Genomic DNA, 20,902 nt, shown 5'->3' on the forward strand with positions numbered 1-20,902 from the left:
AATTAATTATCATGGTTCTGTGATACATGAGCAGTACTGAGACATTTAGGTAATTAAAATTCATCCATAAGTAAGGTATGATAACCCCCACAGCATATCTGTGTATAGTCAAGAGCCATAAATGATATGGAAATATAGCCTTAATATGCCCTGGGTACCTGGTATATTTCAAATTCTACACTAGAACGAATGGCAGTAACAAAGAAGTAGTAATTATGACACTTTTATGAGGTTTAAAACAATATAAATAATTGTGAATTGTTTGCACTTTCCACATTTTAAACTTCCAGATTCAGGGTAAACTCAAGAAAGAAGTGGAATTAGAGTGAGAGGATTGCACTTTGGGAAGGAAGGTGAGTTGTGTATTTGTCATCACTGTATCTTTACTTATTTATGTGGAATTCACGTGTGAGTTTCATATTTACATCAAGAAGTGTAATTTATTACTTTCAGAACTGTTTACTGTTTTTTAATATTGGGGATAGCAGTTTGATATTGCTTAAGATCTGTACCCTTTGTATAGATATCAAGAGTCATTTGTTTAATGGAAAAAGAAGTCTTGACTTGTCTTAAAAACATTCTCTTACCTCACTTTCTGTAATCATACAGTATTTTATCTGTGGAAGACTAATATGTATGCTGAGCACATCAGGAAAAATGCTGGGCTGGATGAGTTACATGCTGGAATCAAGACAGGCAGGAGAAACATCAACGACCTCAGATATGCAGATGATACCACTCTAATGGCAGAAAGTGAGCAGGAACTAAAGAGCCTCTTGAGGGTGAAGGAGGAGAATAAAAAGCCGGCTTAAAACTAAATATTAAAAAAAAAAAAACACTAAGATTGTGGCATCCAGCTCCATTACTTCATGGCAAATAGAGGGGTAAAAGGTGGAAGCAATGACAGATTTCCTTTTCTTGGACTCTAAAATCACAGTAGATTGTTACTGCAGCCATGAAATCAGAAGACAGTTGCTTCTTGGCAGGAAAGCTTTGAAAACCTAGACAGTGTGTTGACAAGCAGAGACATTATTCTGCCGACGAAAGTCTGTAGAGTTAAGGCTATGGTCTTCCCACTGGTCATGTATGGTTGTGAGAGCTGAACTGTAAAGAAGGCAGGACACCAAAGAATTGATGCCTTTGAACTGTGGTGCTGGAGAAAACTCCTGGAAGTCCCTTGGACAGCAAGGAGATCAAACCAATCAATCTTAAGGGAGATCAACCATGAATACTCGTTGGAAGTACTGATGCTGAAGCTGAAATTTCAGTATTTTGGTCATCTGATGTGAAAAGCTGACTGAGTGGAAAGGTCCCTGATGCTGGGAAAGATTGATGGCAGAAGGAGAAGAGGGTGCCAGAGGATGAGATGGCTGGATGACATCACTGATGCAATGGACATGAACTTGATCAAACCTCAGGAGATGGTGAGGGACAGAGAGGCCTGGCTTGCTGCAGTCCATGGGATCACAAGGAGTCAGACATGACTGGGCGACTGAAAAACAACAATCCTTCCCTGGAAGAACACACTGTAAGAAATGATTTGCCTAATGGTGACTACAGGTTGGATGCCCAATAGGCATTAGATCAGACTGAATCCATTACTTTCTCTGCCAAGCTAGCTTCTCCTACCTTCACTGTTTAGTTAATTAATGTCTCCATACGATCAGTCAGCCGCCAGGAATCTGGAGATACTGTAGGCACTGTGTTCTTTTGTTGTTCACAGTTTTTCACCAAATCATGTAAATTGCACATTATCACCTTTTATGAATCTGTCCCTTCCTCTCCATCCCTATATTAGAGCTTTTGTCCATGCCCTCCTCATCTCTTTGGGTTAATGAAATGTCCTGTAGTCACCCATCTGTCATTATGCTGCCCTGCATAATGGCTCTATGTAATCAGATGATAAATTAGAAAATCATTGAATTGTCCACAAAATGTCCTCAAGACCATACATAACTTGGTTCCTGCTTCTCCCATTCATCTCGTCTTTTCCTAGGCTTTCACCTTGAACCTTAATTGTAGCCATTCCAAAGTTGCAATAGCATACAGTTTCTGACTCAAACCAGGCTGTTTGCTACCTGCTCTATCCCTGTTGTTACTTGCTTTAAGTTATCCCCACCTCCGACTTTCCTTCACCACACCCCTCCCCTGGCTGACACACTCATTTTTCAACACTCAGATCAAATAAGTAAAATCGATAACCCTCTTTTGTGTGCCCTGTATACACATAGGTCTGTCACAGTACACATAACACTTATTACACACATCTGGTTCCTTGTCTTTTTGGCATGATAGAATGAAAGCCATTGAAGTGTAGATCCTCTGCTTTATAAATCTTTGTATCTTCAGAAATATGCAAAGTTTTAGAAAAAGAGTAGATAATAAATACTTATTGGATTAATTAAGTAAGTAACAAAAGTTAATACCTGGGTTTTCAATAAGTATTTCAGGTGGGAGTCATATTTTTGGATTACTGTTGAGAGACACTGTCTGGAAAGAAAAAAGAACTTTGTTTAAAATTGAGTGGGAAAACATTAAATTTAGCAAATTTATCACACATCTTGCTTTGCCCATGATTCTATAGCAAATGTGGTTTAAGGATTTCTGTTGATGTAATTTTAAATATCATTTTGAATGTCTGCCTTAAAACCTCTGTATAACTTAATAGGCTACAAGCATATTTAAAAAACTTAGAACTCAGAAGAAATTTTTGACAACTTAACCAAACCTCTCAAAGACTGTTCATTATAAGAAACTACTTTTAATTCAAAATGTCAGTTGCAAAGAGATTCATAAGGAGATAATGACAGATACATCAAGAAATATTAAATATGCAAAAATTTGCAGAGAATTGCTTTCAAAATTAATGACACATTTATCATAGGTGGTGTTGTATTTGATCCCAAACCTCTGTGTTTTCCTGGTATTTTTGCTTTTTCCCCTAAGCTCCTCTTAATGTTTCAGCTTTATCTCTTCTTAGGTGGGATAGATGTGAGTTGAGCAGAGATTCTTCTGGCTTCACTATTCAAAATTATTTTCCCAAACGTTATTGACTTTCCCTTCCTATTTGTCCTGAAAACTCCTGAATTGAATCAAATAATAGATTGTATAACACAAATTCACAATGTTAAAAACACACCAAAATATTTTATAGTAGCAGGTAGCCCTGTTCAATCCCCCACCCAACTCTATGAGTGTCTGCAGCCAACCCTGTCGCTACACAGGCACCTGCAGCTGGCCTTCACAGCTGGGTGTGTGTGTGTACACGACCAGCTCCAGCAGCAGCTGCTGCCTGCCCTGGTCCCTAGCTGGAGGCACCACTGAGGATCACAACAGCCCCTGCAGCACTGCAGACCTCCCACAGCACTTGCCAAGGACCACATGGTTGTGGATGCTGTGGAACCCCGTGACCTGAGCTGAGCAGACTTTGTGTTTCTCCTCCCCTCACGACCTAGAGTTGTCTCACAATTTTGTGCTTGGTGCCTTGCACCACTACACCCAGGGTCACAGCACATTTCAGGGTACCCTCGCCTGTAGGTGAAGGTCTTTCCATACTGAAGCCAGCTCATACTGTCTGGAAGAGGTGACTGCTGCTTCCTGTGTACAGACAGCTATGCAAGGCTGTGTGCAGTGAAAGTGTTAGTTGCTCAGTCATGTCCAACTCTTTGTGACCCCATGGACTGTAGCCATCCAGGTTCCTCTGTCCTCAGGATTCTCCAGGCAAGAATACTGAAGTGAGTTGCCATTCCTTTCTCCGGGGGATCTTCCCCACCCAGGGATATAAGGCTAGAAGATCACAAAAAATCAGGGAAATATGACACCACCCAAAGAATACAGTAGACTTCCAGCAACTGACCCCAAAGAAATGGAGATAAAAGAATTGTCTGATTAAAGCACCCAAAATAATTATTCTAAAGATGCTCAGAGAACTACAAGGGAACACAGGAAAAGAATTTAGTGAATTTAGCATAACAATGCAAGAAACAAAATTAGAAATTCACCAAAGAGAAAACACAAGAATCAAATAGAAAGTTTGAGTTAAAGAATACAAGACTGAGCTGAAGAATTTGATAAACTACCAAGCAGAAGACTCTGTAAACTTAAAGACAGATTTCTTGAAATTACCCAATCAGAGGAACAACAAAAAGAAGAAAGGGAATGAAGAAATGTCTGTCAACTACACTTCAATTAAAAATTACTGACAATGAAAAGTTAGTGAATAAATCCTATGGGTCTCACTCAGTTGTGTCTGACTCTTTGCAACCCCATGGACTGCAGCACGCCAGTCCAGCATGCAGTTGCCATCACCAATTCCTAGCCCTTGCTCAAATTCATGTCCATCGATTGGGTGATGTCATCCAACCATCTCATCCTCTATCGTCCCCTTCTTCTCCTGCCTTCAATCTTTCCCAGCACAGGGTCTTTTCCAAAGAGTCACAGGCTCCTTTTATTTCTCTGTGCCCCAGGGAGCATTCACCGACAAGTCACAGTCCTCCACTAAACAGTTCAGAACAAATCTCTGACTCCCAGGGATTCCAGACTTTTTAAAGAATTTGTCCAATTTAATGTTTCTCTCTGCATTTGTTGATGTGGTAGTTGTTGTCTTATAAATTTATTTTGAAACACAACCTTTGATTTAATACACCATTTTGATGGGGACCTATATGAAGCATGTAATTAGTAATACAATAATAATTTAGATTAAGTGATATCAAAAGTCCTCCTTAGTTTTACCCATTCTATGATTTTATGGTATGAGGCTGAATACCCATTCTATGATTTTATGGTATGAGGGGGGAAAGAGAAAGACATGATATTTTAATGAAAGAATGTAGCCTTTGCAAATTGCAGATAGCATTGATTTCACTCTTTCTACTAACAAACTGAGTGATGGGCCCTAGATAAGTTGTTTAACCTTCCAGAAGTTCAGTTTCTTTGATTTCAAAGTAAGGTACTATGTATTGTTATGGAGTTAAAGGGAGAATTAGATGAGATAATGTATGCAAAATGTACTAGAACTCCAGGAAGTGACAGCTATTATTAATAGTCACTAAAACAATTTTAACTCACTTTTATATCAGGCTGTGCTTTAGAGAATTTATGACACATACCTCCCACACTCCATTTTTTGCTCATTTAGCTCAGAACAACTTTAATTCCTGATAAACTCACCCTGTAGCACCGATACCTTCTCCCAGGTTAGCTTTTTGATATGTCTATTCTTTCAGATAATACATGCATACGTTGAGATATCAGACTCAATTAGTATATGCTCGTTTGCTGTCACTTGAGTTTTCCAATTTGAATTCACTCTCCTTTGTTTATAATGTACCAATTATTTTCAAGGAGTTCCAGAAAGGAATTTAAAGCAGGAGATGGTGACTTTCAAAGTATGGAAATTCGGTGATACAAAGAGCTTAAGTGACATATGCACAATCAGATTTACCAAATGAATGAGGAAAAATAATCCTCGAAAATGTAATAACCGGTAGCAGAGAGATTTTTAAATGAATGTTAGATTGTTCTGGAAGGTGTTAGCAGCTCTTCAAACGTATCTGAATAGCTGTGAAGAATAGATAATTATTAACAGAATTTGCCAAAGGGAGAGTACAATAGCTCCCACAGTACTAGTAAAAGGATAGTTTTTACAATCAACTGAAAAATATTGTGATTTGGCACTTGAGAAATCGGTCAGAAAGTAGTCTTGGAACAGAAATGAAATGTCTTACCTGGATACTTTCCAGATATGCATAAATTCTAGAAGTTGGTTCAGATAAAACTGACTGTGGTCATCTTCATGCTGTAGACAGCAGGATATATTAATATTTATAGAGTGAAGAAGAATGAATCCCAGATAAAAATAGGTCCGTAACTTCCTGCTGTCATTTTATTCAACTCTTTTGATAACCCTCATTTATCATTTTAATATTTTGTTTTAAAGACCTTAGAAGACACTTCTTAACTGTAGAAGCATTCTTTTCAAAAGTAAAGCAGAAAGCTGCTCTTTGGTTGAGCAGCTCTTTGATAAACCCCAAGGACAGTTGAAAAGCATCCTGCCACCACCAAGGTCAAATATGAATTTATCCCAGCAGAAAGGCAATTTTGACACCAGTTCTCCCATGTACGTGTACGTTTTCTTTACATTTAGGCCTTGGATCCATGGCAGCATAAGACTTGACAGCTTGCCACATTGGCCGGCAGACACAGAATGGGAGTCTCCATTTTTCAGATTTTCCGTATCTTGCCACCAAAACGTCAGGGTAGGAGAACTTCCCATCTCATGAACGTTGAGTTATGCTAATGAAAGACAGCTACTGATAGGTATAAATTGCAGAAGTTATCAGATGGCATTGTATTTTTCTCCCAAGATGAGCAGGAACTACTCATCTTAAAATAGAAGCCCCCTGATCCACATTTCTGCATTCACACAGACGCACTCTCATCTTAACTCCTTGATCCACTCTTCTGAAATGGGCACCTATGAAAACCCTGTGCTGGTGTGCAGAGGAAGCAATTATACCCCATCATCTTTGCACTTTTTCATCACCCAGAGCCGTTAAGTTTTACAGCCCAGTGAGTCCCTTAGTGCCTGGGGTGCATATAATCTTGTATGTCAGTATGCACACAATCTAATTTTAAAACTGCCTGTTAGATTTTCTGACAGAAAACATCAGAAGGAAAACCTTTACATGGTGTAAGGTCAACAGTAAATCAGTTTTTATATTGAGTTGTTTTGTGAGGAAGAGGGAGGAAGCTAAGTAACATGGAAAGAATAAGGTCATTGATATGAAAAAGGAAGGCTTTGTATTAATAGAAATGCTAAGGAACTTGGCAACATGAGGCTTACTCTATAGGAATTTACATCCAAGGTCCCTGGTTGATGAAATCTGAAAGTGTGATAGTGGTTGAGACAATTCCTTTTTCTGCAGTAGATAAAGCTAAAGTTCAGGCATGGAAAGAAGAGTAAAAGGGAAAGGAAAATAGAGAAAATAAGAGTCAAAATACAGTAAGATTTGAACTGTAATGTTTGGCATTTGCATTGTTTCAGAGACTTCCCTGGTGGCTCAGTGGTAAAGAATCAACCTGCAATGCAGGAGACACAGGAGATGCGGGTTTGATCCTTGGGTCAGGAAGATCCCCCGGAGGAGGAAATGGCTACCCACTCCAGTATTCTTGCCAGGGAAATCCCATGGACAGAGGAGCCTGGGGAGCTGCAGTCCGTAGGGTTGCAAAGAGTTGGACATGACTGAGCACACATGCACTTATTTCAGAAGTTAAAACCAAAGCAGCATATAAATCATATGACATATTTGCAGCTTTCAGTGTAGCATAATCATATTCATTTAAAAGCTACTTTACTTGGCTTCCAGAGATACTTTTTGGGGCAGGGGAATTGTCCTTTTTCATACAGTCACTTAAAAGAAAAAAAAATTTATCTAAAGGATCTCAAAGAGTTGGAGCAAAGTTTGAGCATGTATCCTTGGAATGTATTGTGCAATTTACTTTTCTCCAAAGCTGAAAGCCATACCTTTGTTTTAGTAAAAACACTAAGGTATTTTTTTTTCCTTTTTTTCATACAGAAATCTTTTGCTTTAAATATTCTGTGAAAGTTTCCTTGAGCTATAAAGAAATCTTAATTTTATGATTAATATCTACAATGTTGGCAATACTTTTGATCAAACCCGAAAGATGTAAAGGAAGAAAATTAAAAAAAAAAAAAGTTTCATTCATTCGTGTCATTTCTAGTCAAGAGAGGAATTTTAAAATTTTGAAATCTAGGATGATTTCTAAAGAAGATCAACCTGTTTTGTGAATAATCTCTTAGAACATGAATTAAATCATCATATATCAATATAATAGGAGTCAGTTTAAAATAAGAAAGCCATCTAAGTTGAATTGAGCTTTGTAATGCTTTTTACAATGAAAAAAACTCTGAAATATCTCCTGATTGGTGTTGGTGTCAGTAAACTTAATAAAATGATAGTGATTATTATAGTTCCAATATTACATAGAAACAATATTGTCAAGCCAATTTTATGTTGTTTAACTAGAAAGAAAATTTAATTATTCATAATGTTTAGCTTACAGCTGAAATTATGAAAATCATAGAGAATTTTAGCATCATTTTAAATAATAGAATTAAGAGAGGAGGCCATTCACCATTCCCTTAGCATAGATTTATAAAAGAAAAAGAATCATGAATCATTTATTTTAAATATAGCCGTTCAGACCATGAAGAAGGGTTGCAAACTTTTAAACTGTCTCAGTTGTATCCAGTTATATTAAATTAATCAACAATTAATCAGCTTATCTAGTCCTGAAAGAAGATTTTATAAAACCAGGCAGGTAGTTTTTATTTTCTTCAACTATAAGGTTTTCAAGTGAAATTATAATCTAACATACTCATTGGGTATTAAAAGTTCATAACAAAAAGTGATATATCAGAGTGCAACATATGCATCATGTTGACATAACACACCAGTGTCCAGACTCTAATATTTTCAATATCATGAGTAAGTTTTTGAAATGTATGAATGTCTTAACTAACGTTAGGTGATCTAGTGGTTAAGACTTTGCCTTCCAATGCAGGGAATGTTGATTTGATCCCTGATTAGAGAGCTAAGAGCCCATAGGCCTTGTGACCAAAAAACTGAAAAAAGTAATGCTCTAACAAATTCAATAAAGTCTAAAAATGGTCCACATCGAAAAAATCTTTAGGACTTTCCTTGTGGCTCAGCGGTAAAGAATCTGCCTGCCAATGTAGGAGATGGAGATTTGATCCCTGAACTGGGAAGATCCCGCACACCACAGAGCAGCTAAGCCCATGCGCCACAACTATTGAGCCTGTGCTCTAGAGCCTGGGAGCCACAACTGCTGACGCCTAATGCGTGAGAGTGCGTGCTCCCCCACAAGGAGAAGCCTGTGCACCAAGCTAGAGAGTAGCCCCCACTGGCTGCAACTAGGGAAAAGCCCACACAGCAGTGAAAACCCAGCACAACCGAAGATAAATAAATAATACTATTTTTAAAAGTTTAAAAAAGACTACAATATCATATAGTCTAATGTCCTATAGTTTTTGCTTTGGAGCTGTTATGAATTAATACATGCAGAGCACTAATAACAGTGCCTGGCACCTAATATATACTTAATGTGGTTAATTATCATTAAATACCCTGTCATGGCCCAGGCTTTGGGATATGTGGATACAGCTGTGGAAAACAAAACAAAGCCAAAAAAACATAAAGGTAGAATCTTGACTAATTGCTCTGACACCCACATCTAAAATGTTTGAGTAGAGTCCATGGATTCTCAGTGGAGACTCACTGACTGGGCTCGATCCAAGTCTCTGTTTACTAGTTCCATGAATGTGACCTGAGAAAGGTCATGAGCTCCTTGGGATTCAGCGTGCTAATTGACACATGGAATTGTTTTAAAGAGTAAATATGTAAATGTTAAAGTTTCACATATAAAATATATGCTCAGTACATTTTATATCAAAGTAGTGGAGTTACAGGCATTTAAGTATAAAGCTTAATTTACATGAAACTGAAATATTAGTGATTTGTAAATTACTACCAGTGACATTTTTTTAAAGCAATTATTCAGCTTCTAAACAAGAGTAGGAGTTAGAATTATACACTTTCTCCTCCCCTTGTTGAAATGAAGCATGATAATTTCAGCTTTTTGATCAACACCGAGGACAATTTGAAGATGCTTAGGTTTATTAATATTGAGGGTATTAGTTACTTTATAATGCTTCTTTGTGGAGATTTCGGATGCATAGCCCTGGAACTGTCAATACCATCTGAGTTGGATACGAGTTCCAAAAGATATTTCTAAACAAATAGAAATTGTTTAGAAAAATTTAGAAAAATTTCTTTCTTTTGGCCTCATTATGTTATGTTCCACATAGATATATTGCAAACTAATGCACTACCTGACACCTTTTATGATGAAGCACCCCAAACTAGAAAAAAAAGTCATGCATTGGAAATCTGTTATCTGAGGTAAATGACAGGGTGATGGGAGTTTTGCTTAAAGCAGGTAACTGAAAGATTCTATAGATAAAAACTGCTAAAATATCAAAGTTTACTGCATACTGTGCAATTTGGGTTTGATGTAACTCAAGACATCACACAGGGAATAAAATGTATATCTAACAGCATGAAGCTGTCATTAAAGCACAGTAATTCCTTTCTAAGGAGTTTTATTATATATATTATAAATATTAATCTGTCCTGGTTTAAACTGTGTTGATACCACCATTGTCTTCAAATAGAGCAAGAGTTGTTTTATTTTTCTTCCTTCAATGGTTTCCCCATCACATTTTCTGTTCCATTCATTTACTAGTGGATTCTTATATGAATATGATAACATTAATAAGTTACTCATAAATGACTTTTCAAGAGACCAGTTGATTTATTATACTGAGGTTTCAGTACGCTGTTCATGTAATTGCTTTAGTCCAAATTGTTAATAGACATATATTTCATTATGTTTCAGTAAATATACTCAAATAAATACGTATTCTATAAGCCATGTAATCCCCAAATGGCAACAATCCATAAGGATGGGAACACTGTCCTTAAAGAACCCATTTGCTAACTGATGCCAATGCTAAGAAAGTCTCACCTTTCTAGATAATGTTCCTGGAGTGTCTCTGATTTTCTGTAGATGAAGTTGAATAACAGATTTATTTTTCTGAAATACTCTGTGGCTTCCCAAATAGTGATCACTGAAAGAGAAAAAAAAAGGAACATAATTATTTTCTCTTACTATTCCCCCAGTGTATGTTTCCCTCCCTGACTCCGTGTCATTATATTTTATTTTTGGAACTTAGTCTGATAAAAGTTTAAATATATCTGTAGTTTTCTGTCTGTCTACCTATCTATCATGGTTTTCCAGGTGGCTCAGTGGTAAAGAATCTGCCTGCCAATGCAGGAGACATGGGTTTGATTCCTGGGTCAGGAAGATCCCTCCTGGAGGAGGAAATGGGAGCCCACTCCAGTATTCTTGCTTGGTAATCCCCAAGACAGAAGAGCCTGGCAGGCTACAGTCCATGGAGTTGCAAGGAGTCGGACACAACTGAACAACTGTACATTGACTATCTGTCTATCTATCTCTAATATGCATGCGTATATAGACATATAGAGATATGTCTCCTCATAGTCAGTTTTAAAGGCAAGATATACTTATTTTCAAATTCATTGTTAGAAAAAATGACTAGATACCTTTAGAATGGATATGATAAAGAATCCATATTCAGAGTTAGTTTTATCCGGCCATCTCAAAGCTGACCACAGCATGCTTCTGGGAGGTCTAATTGATGCCACACAATTTATGTGGGGATCACTGTAACGGTGAAGCAGAGCCATGTGGTAGAAATATCACAACTTTAGAGACAGATGTACTAGCTCCTTGACCTTAGGCCAATTAAACTATCTGAAACACAATATTTTTCCTTTAGAGGTGGGATATTAATGTCTGTGTCAAGGGCTTGACAAGCAGATTAAATAAAAAATATACACATTTCAGACATTTTTAATGGCGTAATTGTATTTTGTTGTCCTCCCTCCCTCCCTTCCTTCCTTCCATCCTTCCTTCCTGTCTCTCTCTCTCTAAATATTTCCTAATCACAGATGAAATAATGAACAAAACAACCTGTTGCTATCCATAGGGCTCTTATATTGTTCCTTGAATTATTTCTATTGTGAATCTAGACATAAGACATGTCCAGTGTATTCCCTGAGTTTCTGGAATCATTGATTTCTGCCTTCTCCAAGGGCTAGTCTCATATTCTATCACATATACTCAGGTTCCTCTTTTCACTACCCCCAACCCCAACTCTTTTTTTTTTCATCCTTAGAGTTCTGAAATTCCTCTGAAGTTCCTCTTCCTATTTTAGGAACCACTTTAAGAGTAGTGACCCATCTTGCTCTCAAAGCTTGCCTTCCTCATTGTGTTGAAGTCTGGACCCTGGATCCCAGTGCAGTGAATTCAGCCTCAGATATGGCTACTGCTTTCTTGAACTTCCTGTTTCACCCACTTGTATGTACGTCCCTCACTAGGGTTGCCAGAGAAAATAAATGACCAAAAAACATGAATTTCAGATAACAATGAATAAACATTTTTAGTGTAAGTATGTTTTTACACTAAGAAAAATGGAAATTTTTGAAATTCAAATTTAACTGAAAATTATGTATATTTATTTGCTAAATGTGTCAGTTCAACTCCCTTCTAAAAGTCAGCCCTAGTTCTTCCCTTATCTTTGCCTCAAGTGTGGTGAGGAAAGGGGTTAGGTCTGGGTAATTTTCAGATTTTGGAAGGAATTTTTTCCCCTATAAATTTTCTTTTTTTAAAAAAAGCTATGTTATAGGAATATATTCTCAGGGAAAACATTTGAATTATACTAAATTGTGCATAATAAAAAAGGTCTTAAAATTGTTCTCTTTCCCTTTGTCCAAAACAACAGTTAACAAGAGTTTGTTGCACTTAAAAAAAAGCAAATAGGCTGAGATAAATGGTCAAGCACACATACATTTATGTTAAAAATAAGATCATTTATATTTTAGCTGTGTCTCTAACTTGTAGCTAAATTTCTTTTAATTTATTTTTGGACACCGGCTTTTTTGTTTCAGGCATGCTGCATGGTGCTCAGGATCTTAATTTCCCAATCTGGGGATCAAGCTCTTGCCCCCCTGCAGTGGAAGCACAGGGTACCAAGCAATGGAATGTCAAGGAATTCCTGAGACTTTGCTTCTTGATCAGAAAATTTAAACTATTATATTAAACATTTGTTTTAACACTTTTTCCTTTATTCTTTGGGATTATTTGTACCCTGAGTCTTTTTCCTCTATCTTTAGAAGCTTAGAAGACACAAACAATTTTAATCTTCTACTGGTTACCTATTTTTTTTAGTAAAACGTATTTTAAATCTTTTCCATTTCAACATCAATTTAACCATTATTTATATCAGATTCTCAAAAAAACTTAGAGCTTAATATGACTTCAGTTCTATTTCATAACACTACAGTTGCTCAAGAAGAGATCATTTCAATTTTTTTTCCAGATTCTTTTGTAATTTACTGGATGCAATAAAAATAGAGTAGATCAGTTGATCCAAAAAGTTAGAAATGGGAATTATAAAAAAGATATATTAACACACTTTATTTTAAAACTAAAAATAGCTAAATAGCCTCTCAATAACCAAAGTCTTGATGTTAGAATACAGTTGTTGATATAGGATGAAGGGTCTGTTGATTACAATTTTGTATCTTCTGGCATAAAGCAAATCTATAATTATCTTTAATTTTCGGCTCCAGCTTCCAACCTGAATGGAGAATTGATTTAGATTCCTGTGCATATTATTCTAATCTTTTGAAGTTGTTTCCTCCACACTTAATTCAGCAGTAGTGGTTTTTAATGATCTATCTGGAATGTATTTGTTGAGTAAAGAGGGATTTACAGCTCCAATTTTAGACTTTTTTTCAATATAATAACAATTTGCCCAAATATTCTTAAATTAACAAGGACATTTTTTTCAACTCTGACCTTTTGTATTTAACACATGAACAATTTTCATAAATATCCGATGTTTCTGGACTCTAAATATTTCATGAATCTATATATTTATTCCTGTCCAGTACCAAATTGCTTCAATTATTTAATTTTCTAGCATATTTTGAAGTTTGGAAATAAATAAAAGTAATCATTTAAAAAAATTATATTATCTTTGCATGATTTCTCTTTCAGAAAAATTTTAAAATTAGTGTGGTAATATTAAAGAGGAACTCTAATATAGTGTTGACTTATATTTTATTTATGGAATTATGTAAGAGGAGTTGGCCTTTTTATAACATTGAATTCTTCCAAGGAAAATATATTTCTACATGTGTTATGATTCTCTTCTATACCCTTGAGTAAAAGGATAGTTTTCTTCAAGTAGATTGTACAAGTATGCCTTTTGCAAGGTATTTTATAGTTTATGTTCTATTACAAATCAAAGATTTTTTTCCATAATATTTATTAGTTGAGTTTATTTGTTGATTTTTCTTATGGAATCCTGTTGTAATACCTGAAAGTTTTTCAGTTGATTTTTTTTGGATTTTCTAAGTAGAAAGCTGTATTCTTTTAAAATAATTGCAATTTTATTACCTTCCAAAAGCAAAAAGCTTCCCTTTGATATTTCATTCTATTGTGATGCCTAGGATGCTTGGCAGACTTTTGAGTAGTAGTAATGAAAATAGATATCCTTCTCTTTTTCTTGACTGTATGGAGAATGCATCAGATGATTAACAGATATGGTATTTGCTGCATTCCTGGTCTAGACTTTTGTTGCCTATTTTGTTAACGATTTTTTTTAATTATGAAAAGGTTCAAATTTTATTTAATGAGTTTTTTGCATTTACTGAGGACATCATATTGAGAGGATCTTTTTTTCCTTGAATGTATTAATATATTAATTGTATCAATAGACTTTTTCTATGTATAATTAACTTTACATTCTTGGGTAGATTTAATTTGCAATTTTTAAAGTTTCTTTTTGTATATAGCAAAATCTAGATTGGCCTATAATCTTAATGTTTGTGTTAATATTTATTTGTTTTAGACATTACAATTAAACTATCTTTATAAAGTGCTTACATCTTATTCTCTGTCCTGGCACAGTTTATGTAATTGAGAATTATCTATTCCACCAAGGTTTGGGGCAATTTGCCTAAAACTACATTTTCTACTCCCACTGCTGTTTGTTCTGTTTCACATTTATACTTCTCCTTTAGCTAATTTTTAAAATTCATGATTCCTTAGGAAATTATCTGTTTTTTATAAAGTTGTCAAACAAATGTCCCAAGTCCCTCCTATTTTAAAAATCTTTTGACATTTACCTGGGAGCTCTACAATCCCCTTGTGATCTTTCTGTCCTTTCCATCTTATCCCTCTTTCTTGTTTACCAGAAGTTTTTTTATTAATATTTTTTTCCTGTCCTTTCATGAGAATTTTGGTGGGCTGCTGGGTAGATTTGCATTTTCAGTCTATTAATCCAGTTCTGAAGATAAATAATTTTCATTTTAATTATGGGAATGATTTTACATGAGAAGAGAGCTCAAAAACTGGAAAGGAAGTACTTTTCTGGTCCAGCTCTTTCATTTGCAAATAAAGACACTGAGTTCAACAATCTAAGATCAGAAATTAGGATATAAATGTTTGGAGTAAATATAGCATGCTTAAAGTTTATTTATGGAGTTAAGCTTTCCTGTTATAGTGTGATATACATGTTTCTTATAAAATGGGATGGGGGAATTAAGGTGTTCTGCAAACTTTGGGCTAAAAATAAAACATCTCATGGGAAAATAGGACTGGAAGAGACCACTCAAATCAATACAGGTCTATGCAGAGTTCATGTGTTTGTGTGCATACACACGCAGACACCTTAGTACAGAACACTAGCATGGTCTTAAAAAGACACACTTAATTTCTAAAATTAAAAATATATATATAGTAAAATAAACCTGGCTTTTAAAAATGTCTTTAACTTTGTGAAAGAGAATATATAGAAAACCTTGATGCTGCTGAATATAGAGATGAGGGCAAAATGTACAAAAATTGTGGAGAATCCTTCAATAAGCATTTTCAAGACTGTGACATCAAGTTGAGAGGGGAAAATGCATGTTTTCTGGGTGAATAGTCACAGTCACTGGTACAGTATTGTCACTCTCAGCAGTTTTATGTATACTTCGCATTCATCTATTGTTACTAGGTGGAACAAAACATTACAAATATGCCCGAAAAATTTTTCAGTATATAAAGATGACTTGTCTGAATAAACTAATTCATGTTACAAAAATATGTCATATTGCTGAAGAATTTGGAGAAGGAAATGGCAACCCACTCCAGTATTCTTGCCTGGAGAATCTGGTGGACAGAGGAGCCTAGTGGGCTGCTGTCCATAGGGTAGAACACGACTGAAGCAACTTAGCATGCACACATTCACTGGAGAAGGCAATGGCAACCCACTCCAGTATTCTTGCCGGGAGAATCCCAAAGACAGAGGAGCCTGGTGGGCTGCTGTGTATGGGGTCGCACAGAGTTGGACATGACTGAAATGACTTAGCAGCAGCAGCAGCTGAAGAACTTGTATTTGGTACTTCTTTTGGGGGTGTCATGTTTAAAGTACTAAATAGTCCTTTTATGTATGTTAACAATAATAAAAACTATTATTGCACTCAGTGGTTGATATAATTTTTACATGTTTCTTTCAATAATGAACGACCTTTATTTAGTATAAGCTCTTTCTTTGGGGAATTGCTTTCAAATGAAGGTATATATAAAGTATTCTCATACTGGGACATTTGTCCTAGACAGTTACTAGCTAGAATCAAATTCAAGTTTGTATATATTATTTTTATTAATTTTTAAACTCAGTAGTGGCCACAGGACTGGAAAAGGTCAGTTTTCATTCCAATCCCAAAGAAAGGCAATGCCAAAGAATGCTCAAACTACCACACAATTGCACTCATCTCACACGCTAGTAAAGTAATGCTCAAAATTCTCCAAACCAGGCTTCAGCAATACATGAACCGTGAACTTCCAGATGTTCAAGATGGTTTTAGAAAAAGTAGAGGAAGCAGAGATCAAATAGCCAACATTTGCTGGATCATCAAAAAAGCAAGAGAATTCCAGAAAAACATCTATTTCTGCTTTATTGACTATGCCAAAGCCTTTGACTGTGTGGATCACAATAAACTGGAAAATTCTGAAAGAGATGGGAATACCAGACCACCTGACCTGCTTCTTGAGAAACCTGTATGCAGGTCAGGAAGCAACAGTTAGAACTGGACATGAAACAACAGACTGGTTCCAAATAGGAAACAGAGTACATCAAGGCTGTATATTGTCACCCTGACTATTTAGCTTATATGCAGAGTACATCATGAGAATCACTGGGCTGGAAGAAACACAAGCTGGAATCAAGATTGCTGGGAGAAATATCAATAACCTCAGATATGCAGATGGCACCACACTCATGGCAGAAAGTGAAGAAGAACTAAAGAGCCTCTTGAAAGTGAAAGAGGAGAGTGATAATGTTGGCTAAAAGCTCAACATTCAGAAAACTAAGATCATGGCATCCGATCCCATCAGTTCAGTTCAGTTCAGTCGCTCAGTCGTGTCCAACTCTTTGCGACCCCATGAATTGCAGCATGCCAGGCCTCCCTGTCCATCACCAACTCCCAGAGTTTACCCAAACCCACGTCCATCGAGTCAGTGATGCCATCCAACCATCTCATCCTCTGTCACCCCCTTCTCCTCTTGCCCCCAATCCTTCCCAGCATTAGAGTCTTTTCCAATGAGTCAACTCTTCGCATGAGGTGGCCAAAGTATTGGAGTTTCAGCTCCAACATCAGTCCATCTGGTCCCATCACTTCATGGCAAATCGGTGGGGAAACAGTGGAAACAGTGGCTGATTTTATTTTGGGGGACTCCAAAATGACTGCAGATGGTGACTGCAGCCATGAAATTAAAAGACACTTACTCCTTGTAAGGAAAGTGATGACCAACCTAGACAGCATATTAAAAAGCAGAGACATTACTTTTTCAACAAAGGTCCGTCTAGTCAAAGCTATGGTTTTTCCAGTAGTCATGTATGGATGTGAGAGTTGAATTATAAAGAAAGCTGAGTGCCGAAAATTGATGCTTTTGAACTGTGGTATTGGAGAAGACTCGAGAGTCCCTTGGACTGCAAGGAGATCCAACCAGTCCATCCTAAGGGAGATCAGTCTGGGTGTTCATTGGAAGGACCGATGTTGACTGATGGCCAATGTTTTGGCCACCTGATACAAAGAGCCGACTCATTTGAAAAGACCCTGATGCTGGGAAAGATTGAGGGCAAGAGAAGAAGGGGACGGCAGAGGATGAGATGGTTGGATGGCATCACTGACTCAATGGGCATGAGTTTGGGTAAACTCCGAGAGTTGGTGATGGACAGGGAGGCCTGGTGTGCTGCAGTTCATGGGGTCGCAAAGAGTCAGACCCGACTGAGCGACTGAACTGAACTGAAGTGTTTATTAAAGATAGCAACCAAAGTTCATATTAAAATGTTTGGAATGGTACTTTGAAGGAGATTCAAAACTAAATAGAAGTAACTCAGAATACTCTTAACGGATGATTTATTGAGAGAACATGTTTTCATTATTTTGTGAGAGCTCTCAAAGTGATGACATGTTCTTTCCATGCTCTGACATGGTTCTGTGATTTTATGAGGAAAGCAAAGTATGTAAAAGAGAAAAGGACTTTAATTAATTAATTAATTTTTTTTGCTCAAAGTATGTCTAGAAAATTAGAATAGACTAAATTATTGTATTATAAGTCTTAGGCTATTCTGAATGTGCTGAAACTAATCAGTTTGTTCAAGTTTCTAAACAAAACCCTTAATTTTATTGAGAATAAAAAGACTCATTTTCTCCCCCAGGAATATAGGCAACTGGGCTTTTACTGCTAATGAGTATAATCTATTACCTTAAACTTTACACACTATTACCTAGTCTTTTTTCCCTGCTAATTAATATTTTGATTTTTATTTGAATTAAAGGCAATTCCAACTTATAATCAAATATTTAAAGAATAAATTAATACTAATTGTAATGCAACTAGGTAAAACATTTTTTAAATAGAAGTTTTCTTAAGATTATTTAAAAATTCTACTTAGATTTAATTTTTGAAGAGGACTTTCTTAATCTCATCAAAGGGATTCAACATTTTGTTTCCTAGGAGAGGTCAGAAGAGAGAAAAGGGACTCCATAGTAGATAACCAGATCAAACTAATGAATCCTAGTGATGAATCAAGAGGTAGATATTATTTCTTAATTTGGCTTAAAACTATGTATGGCAGTTTCAAGGTAAGACTTTTAATTAATTAACATAAGCTTTCTTTTCTTTCCTTATATCTTTTTAGTACTCTGAGTTCTTGAACTCAACAGTCAGTTAAATAGTAAAGAATAGTTTTGCTTTATCTTGTTTAAATCAAGGAGTTAAAACTTGGCCACAACTGCAAGCAGTAGGCCCAAGCACAATTTCAAGGAAGACTGTTCACTTTCTCTTTATGTGGCGCTTGTGGTTCACTATTGACAGTGCAGTCATGATTTATTTAACAGAAACCTTTAGGTGCGGTAAATTTTATTTTTTCACACATAGCTCATAAGGAAAATTGTTTTTAAGTTGAATTAGAAAACAAGACAGGAAGACTTTTGAGAAAAGAAATTGCTCAAATCACAGATTAGGAGTAAGAAACAAAACCCTGCACCCTGCAATTGTCAGGCTTTTAGATAATAAAGGAAAAACGATGAAGTAGCATTATACTTCATACATTATTGAGATATATCCATGTCTCTGTATCTATCTATCTGTCTATCTATCTATCTTATCTATATGTGTATCTAAACTTCATGTGAGTCTAGGTGAAGGTATAACAAGGTTTACTATCTGGAAATAAAGCAGAAACAGAAACACTCTAGGAAACAGTCTTTCTGTCCCTAGGTCTTTTATCTGTGCTGTACCTCACAGAAAAGACAAGATGTTATAGTCCCTGACCTCAGTACTTCCACTGCATAAGTCCCAGAGGTTCTGTCTACTGGATAAGACCACGAGAAATAGGGAAATGAGATTACCAAGACACTCCTACTCTGGTAGTTAACTTGGGGGCTAAAACCAGTAATGTAATGGAAGATGCTAATATTTTTATTATTTTTCTGTTTAATTTATTCTGACTTTAATTAGTTCATTCAGTATCCATACTTCATATTGCTCACAACTTTATTTTACACTACCAACAGCCTATGTTACAAGTGATAAAGTTCCAGTTCTTTCATTTGCTCTTTGTGAGACAGTTTTTGAGGAGTATATGCTACTTGATGCAACTCTCTTTGTTGTTAACTGAAGTACCTGGTAAGAATAGCATGATAGCCACATGTAAGAGGTCAGGAGCTGTCTCATTTTGAGAAGAGTTCTGGAGATGAGTTAGTACAGTAAGTTACTGGATTCTTAAAAGTGTTTCACAGAGAGAAGGAATGCCAGAGCAAGATTCAACAGAGTGAAAATGAAATACTTTAATTGACAGAAAGAGTTTGTCATATACTAGGTTATGATAAGTGGTAAATGGCTGTAAAAATAAGATAGTTGACTTATTAAAATGGGAATTGTGACTTGCTAGGAAAATTATCTTCATTTTTCAATATGTTATGAAGTATAACATTTTGTTCTATTGATTAAATTCAGTATTTGTGCAAGACACTGGTTTTAAAAATGTGTACTTTAGGTGGCGGTCTTAAGATGGCAGAGGGATAGGATGGGGAGACCCCTTTCTCCCCCACAAATTCATCGAAAGATTATTTGAACACTGAGCAAATTTCACAAAACAACATCTGAACGCTAGCAGAGGACACCAGGCACCCGGAAAGGCAGCCCACTGTCTTTGAAAGGAGGTAGGAGAAAATATAAAAGATAAAAAGAGAGACAAAAGAGTTAGGGTTGGAGACCCATCCCGGGGGAGGGAGTCGTGAAGGAGGAGAAGTTTCCAAATACCAGGAAACTCTCTCACTGGCTGGTCTGTAAAGAGTTTTGGGATCTCAGAGGGCAACATAACTGGGAGGGGAAAAAAGCAAAAAATACCCCACAGATTACGCACCTAACTGCAACTCCCAGTGGAGAAGTAGCCCAGACTATCACGTCCGCCACCAGCAAGTGGGGGCTGAACAGGGAGGCGTGGGCTGCATTGCGTAGGGTAAGGACCAGGCCTGAATGCCCTGAGGACAATCTGAGGGAGCTAATGTGAGATAGCAACCCAAACTGTGGGATAGCCAGAGAGAGAGAGAGAGAGAAAAGAGAACTTTCCCCTGAAAAGCTCTAATCT

The 20,902-nt window shown here is 36.4% G+C and overlaps 1 protein-coding gene across 2 annotated transcripts in view; it reads right to left on the bottom strand.

Moving 5' to 3' along the window:
• The window catches only part of PIK3C2G (phosphatidylinositol-4-phosphate 3-kinase catalytic subunit type 2 gamma), a 387,527-nt gene that overhangs the window by 336,883 nt on the left and 29,742 nt on the right, over nucleotides 1–20,902 (bottom strand). For both annotated transcript variants that reach the window (XM_081592337.1, XM_081592336.1), the window contains exons 5-7: nucleotides 10,633–10,735; nucleotides 5,730–5,800; nucleotides 2,427–2,490 (exon numbers count right to left, since the gene is read on the bottom strand). In XM_081592337.1, the coding sequence (XP_081448463.1) occupies nucleotides 2,427–2,490; nucleotides 5,730–5,800; nucleotides 10,633–10,735 (238 nt within the window). The remainder of the gene's footprint in view (nucleotides 1–2,426; nucleotides 2,491–5,729; nucleotides 5,801–10,632; nucleotides 10,736–20,902) is intronic.

This window comes from Giraffa tippelskirchi, chromosome 4 (genome assembly GCF_054371585.1).
Source record: "Giraffa tippelskirchi isolate mGirTip1 chromosome 4, T2T-mGirTip1v1.2.pri, whole genome shotgun sequence".
Taxonomy (NCBI): Eukaryota; Metazoa; Chordata; class Mammalia; order Artiodactyla; family Giraffidae; genus Giraffa; species Giraffa tippelskirchi.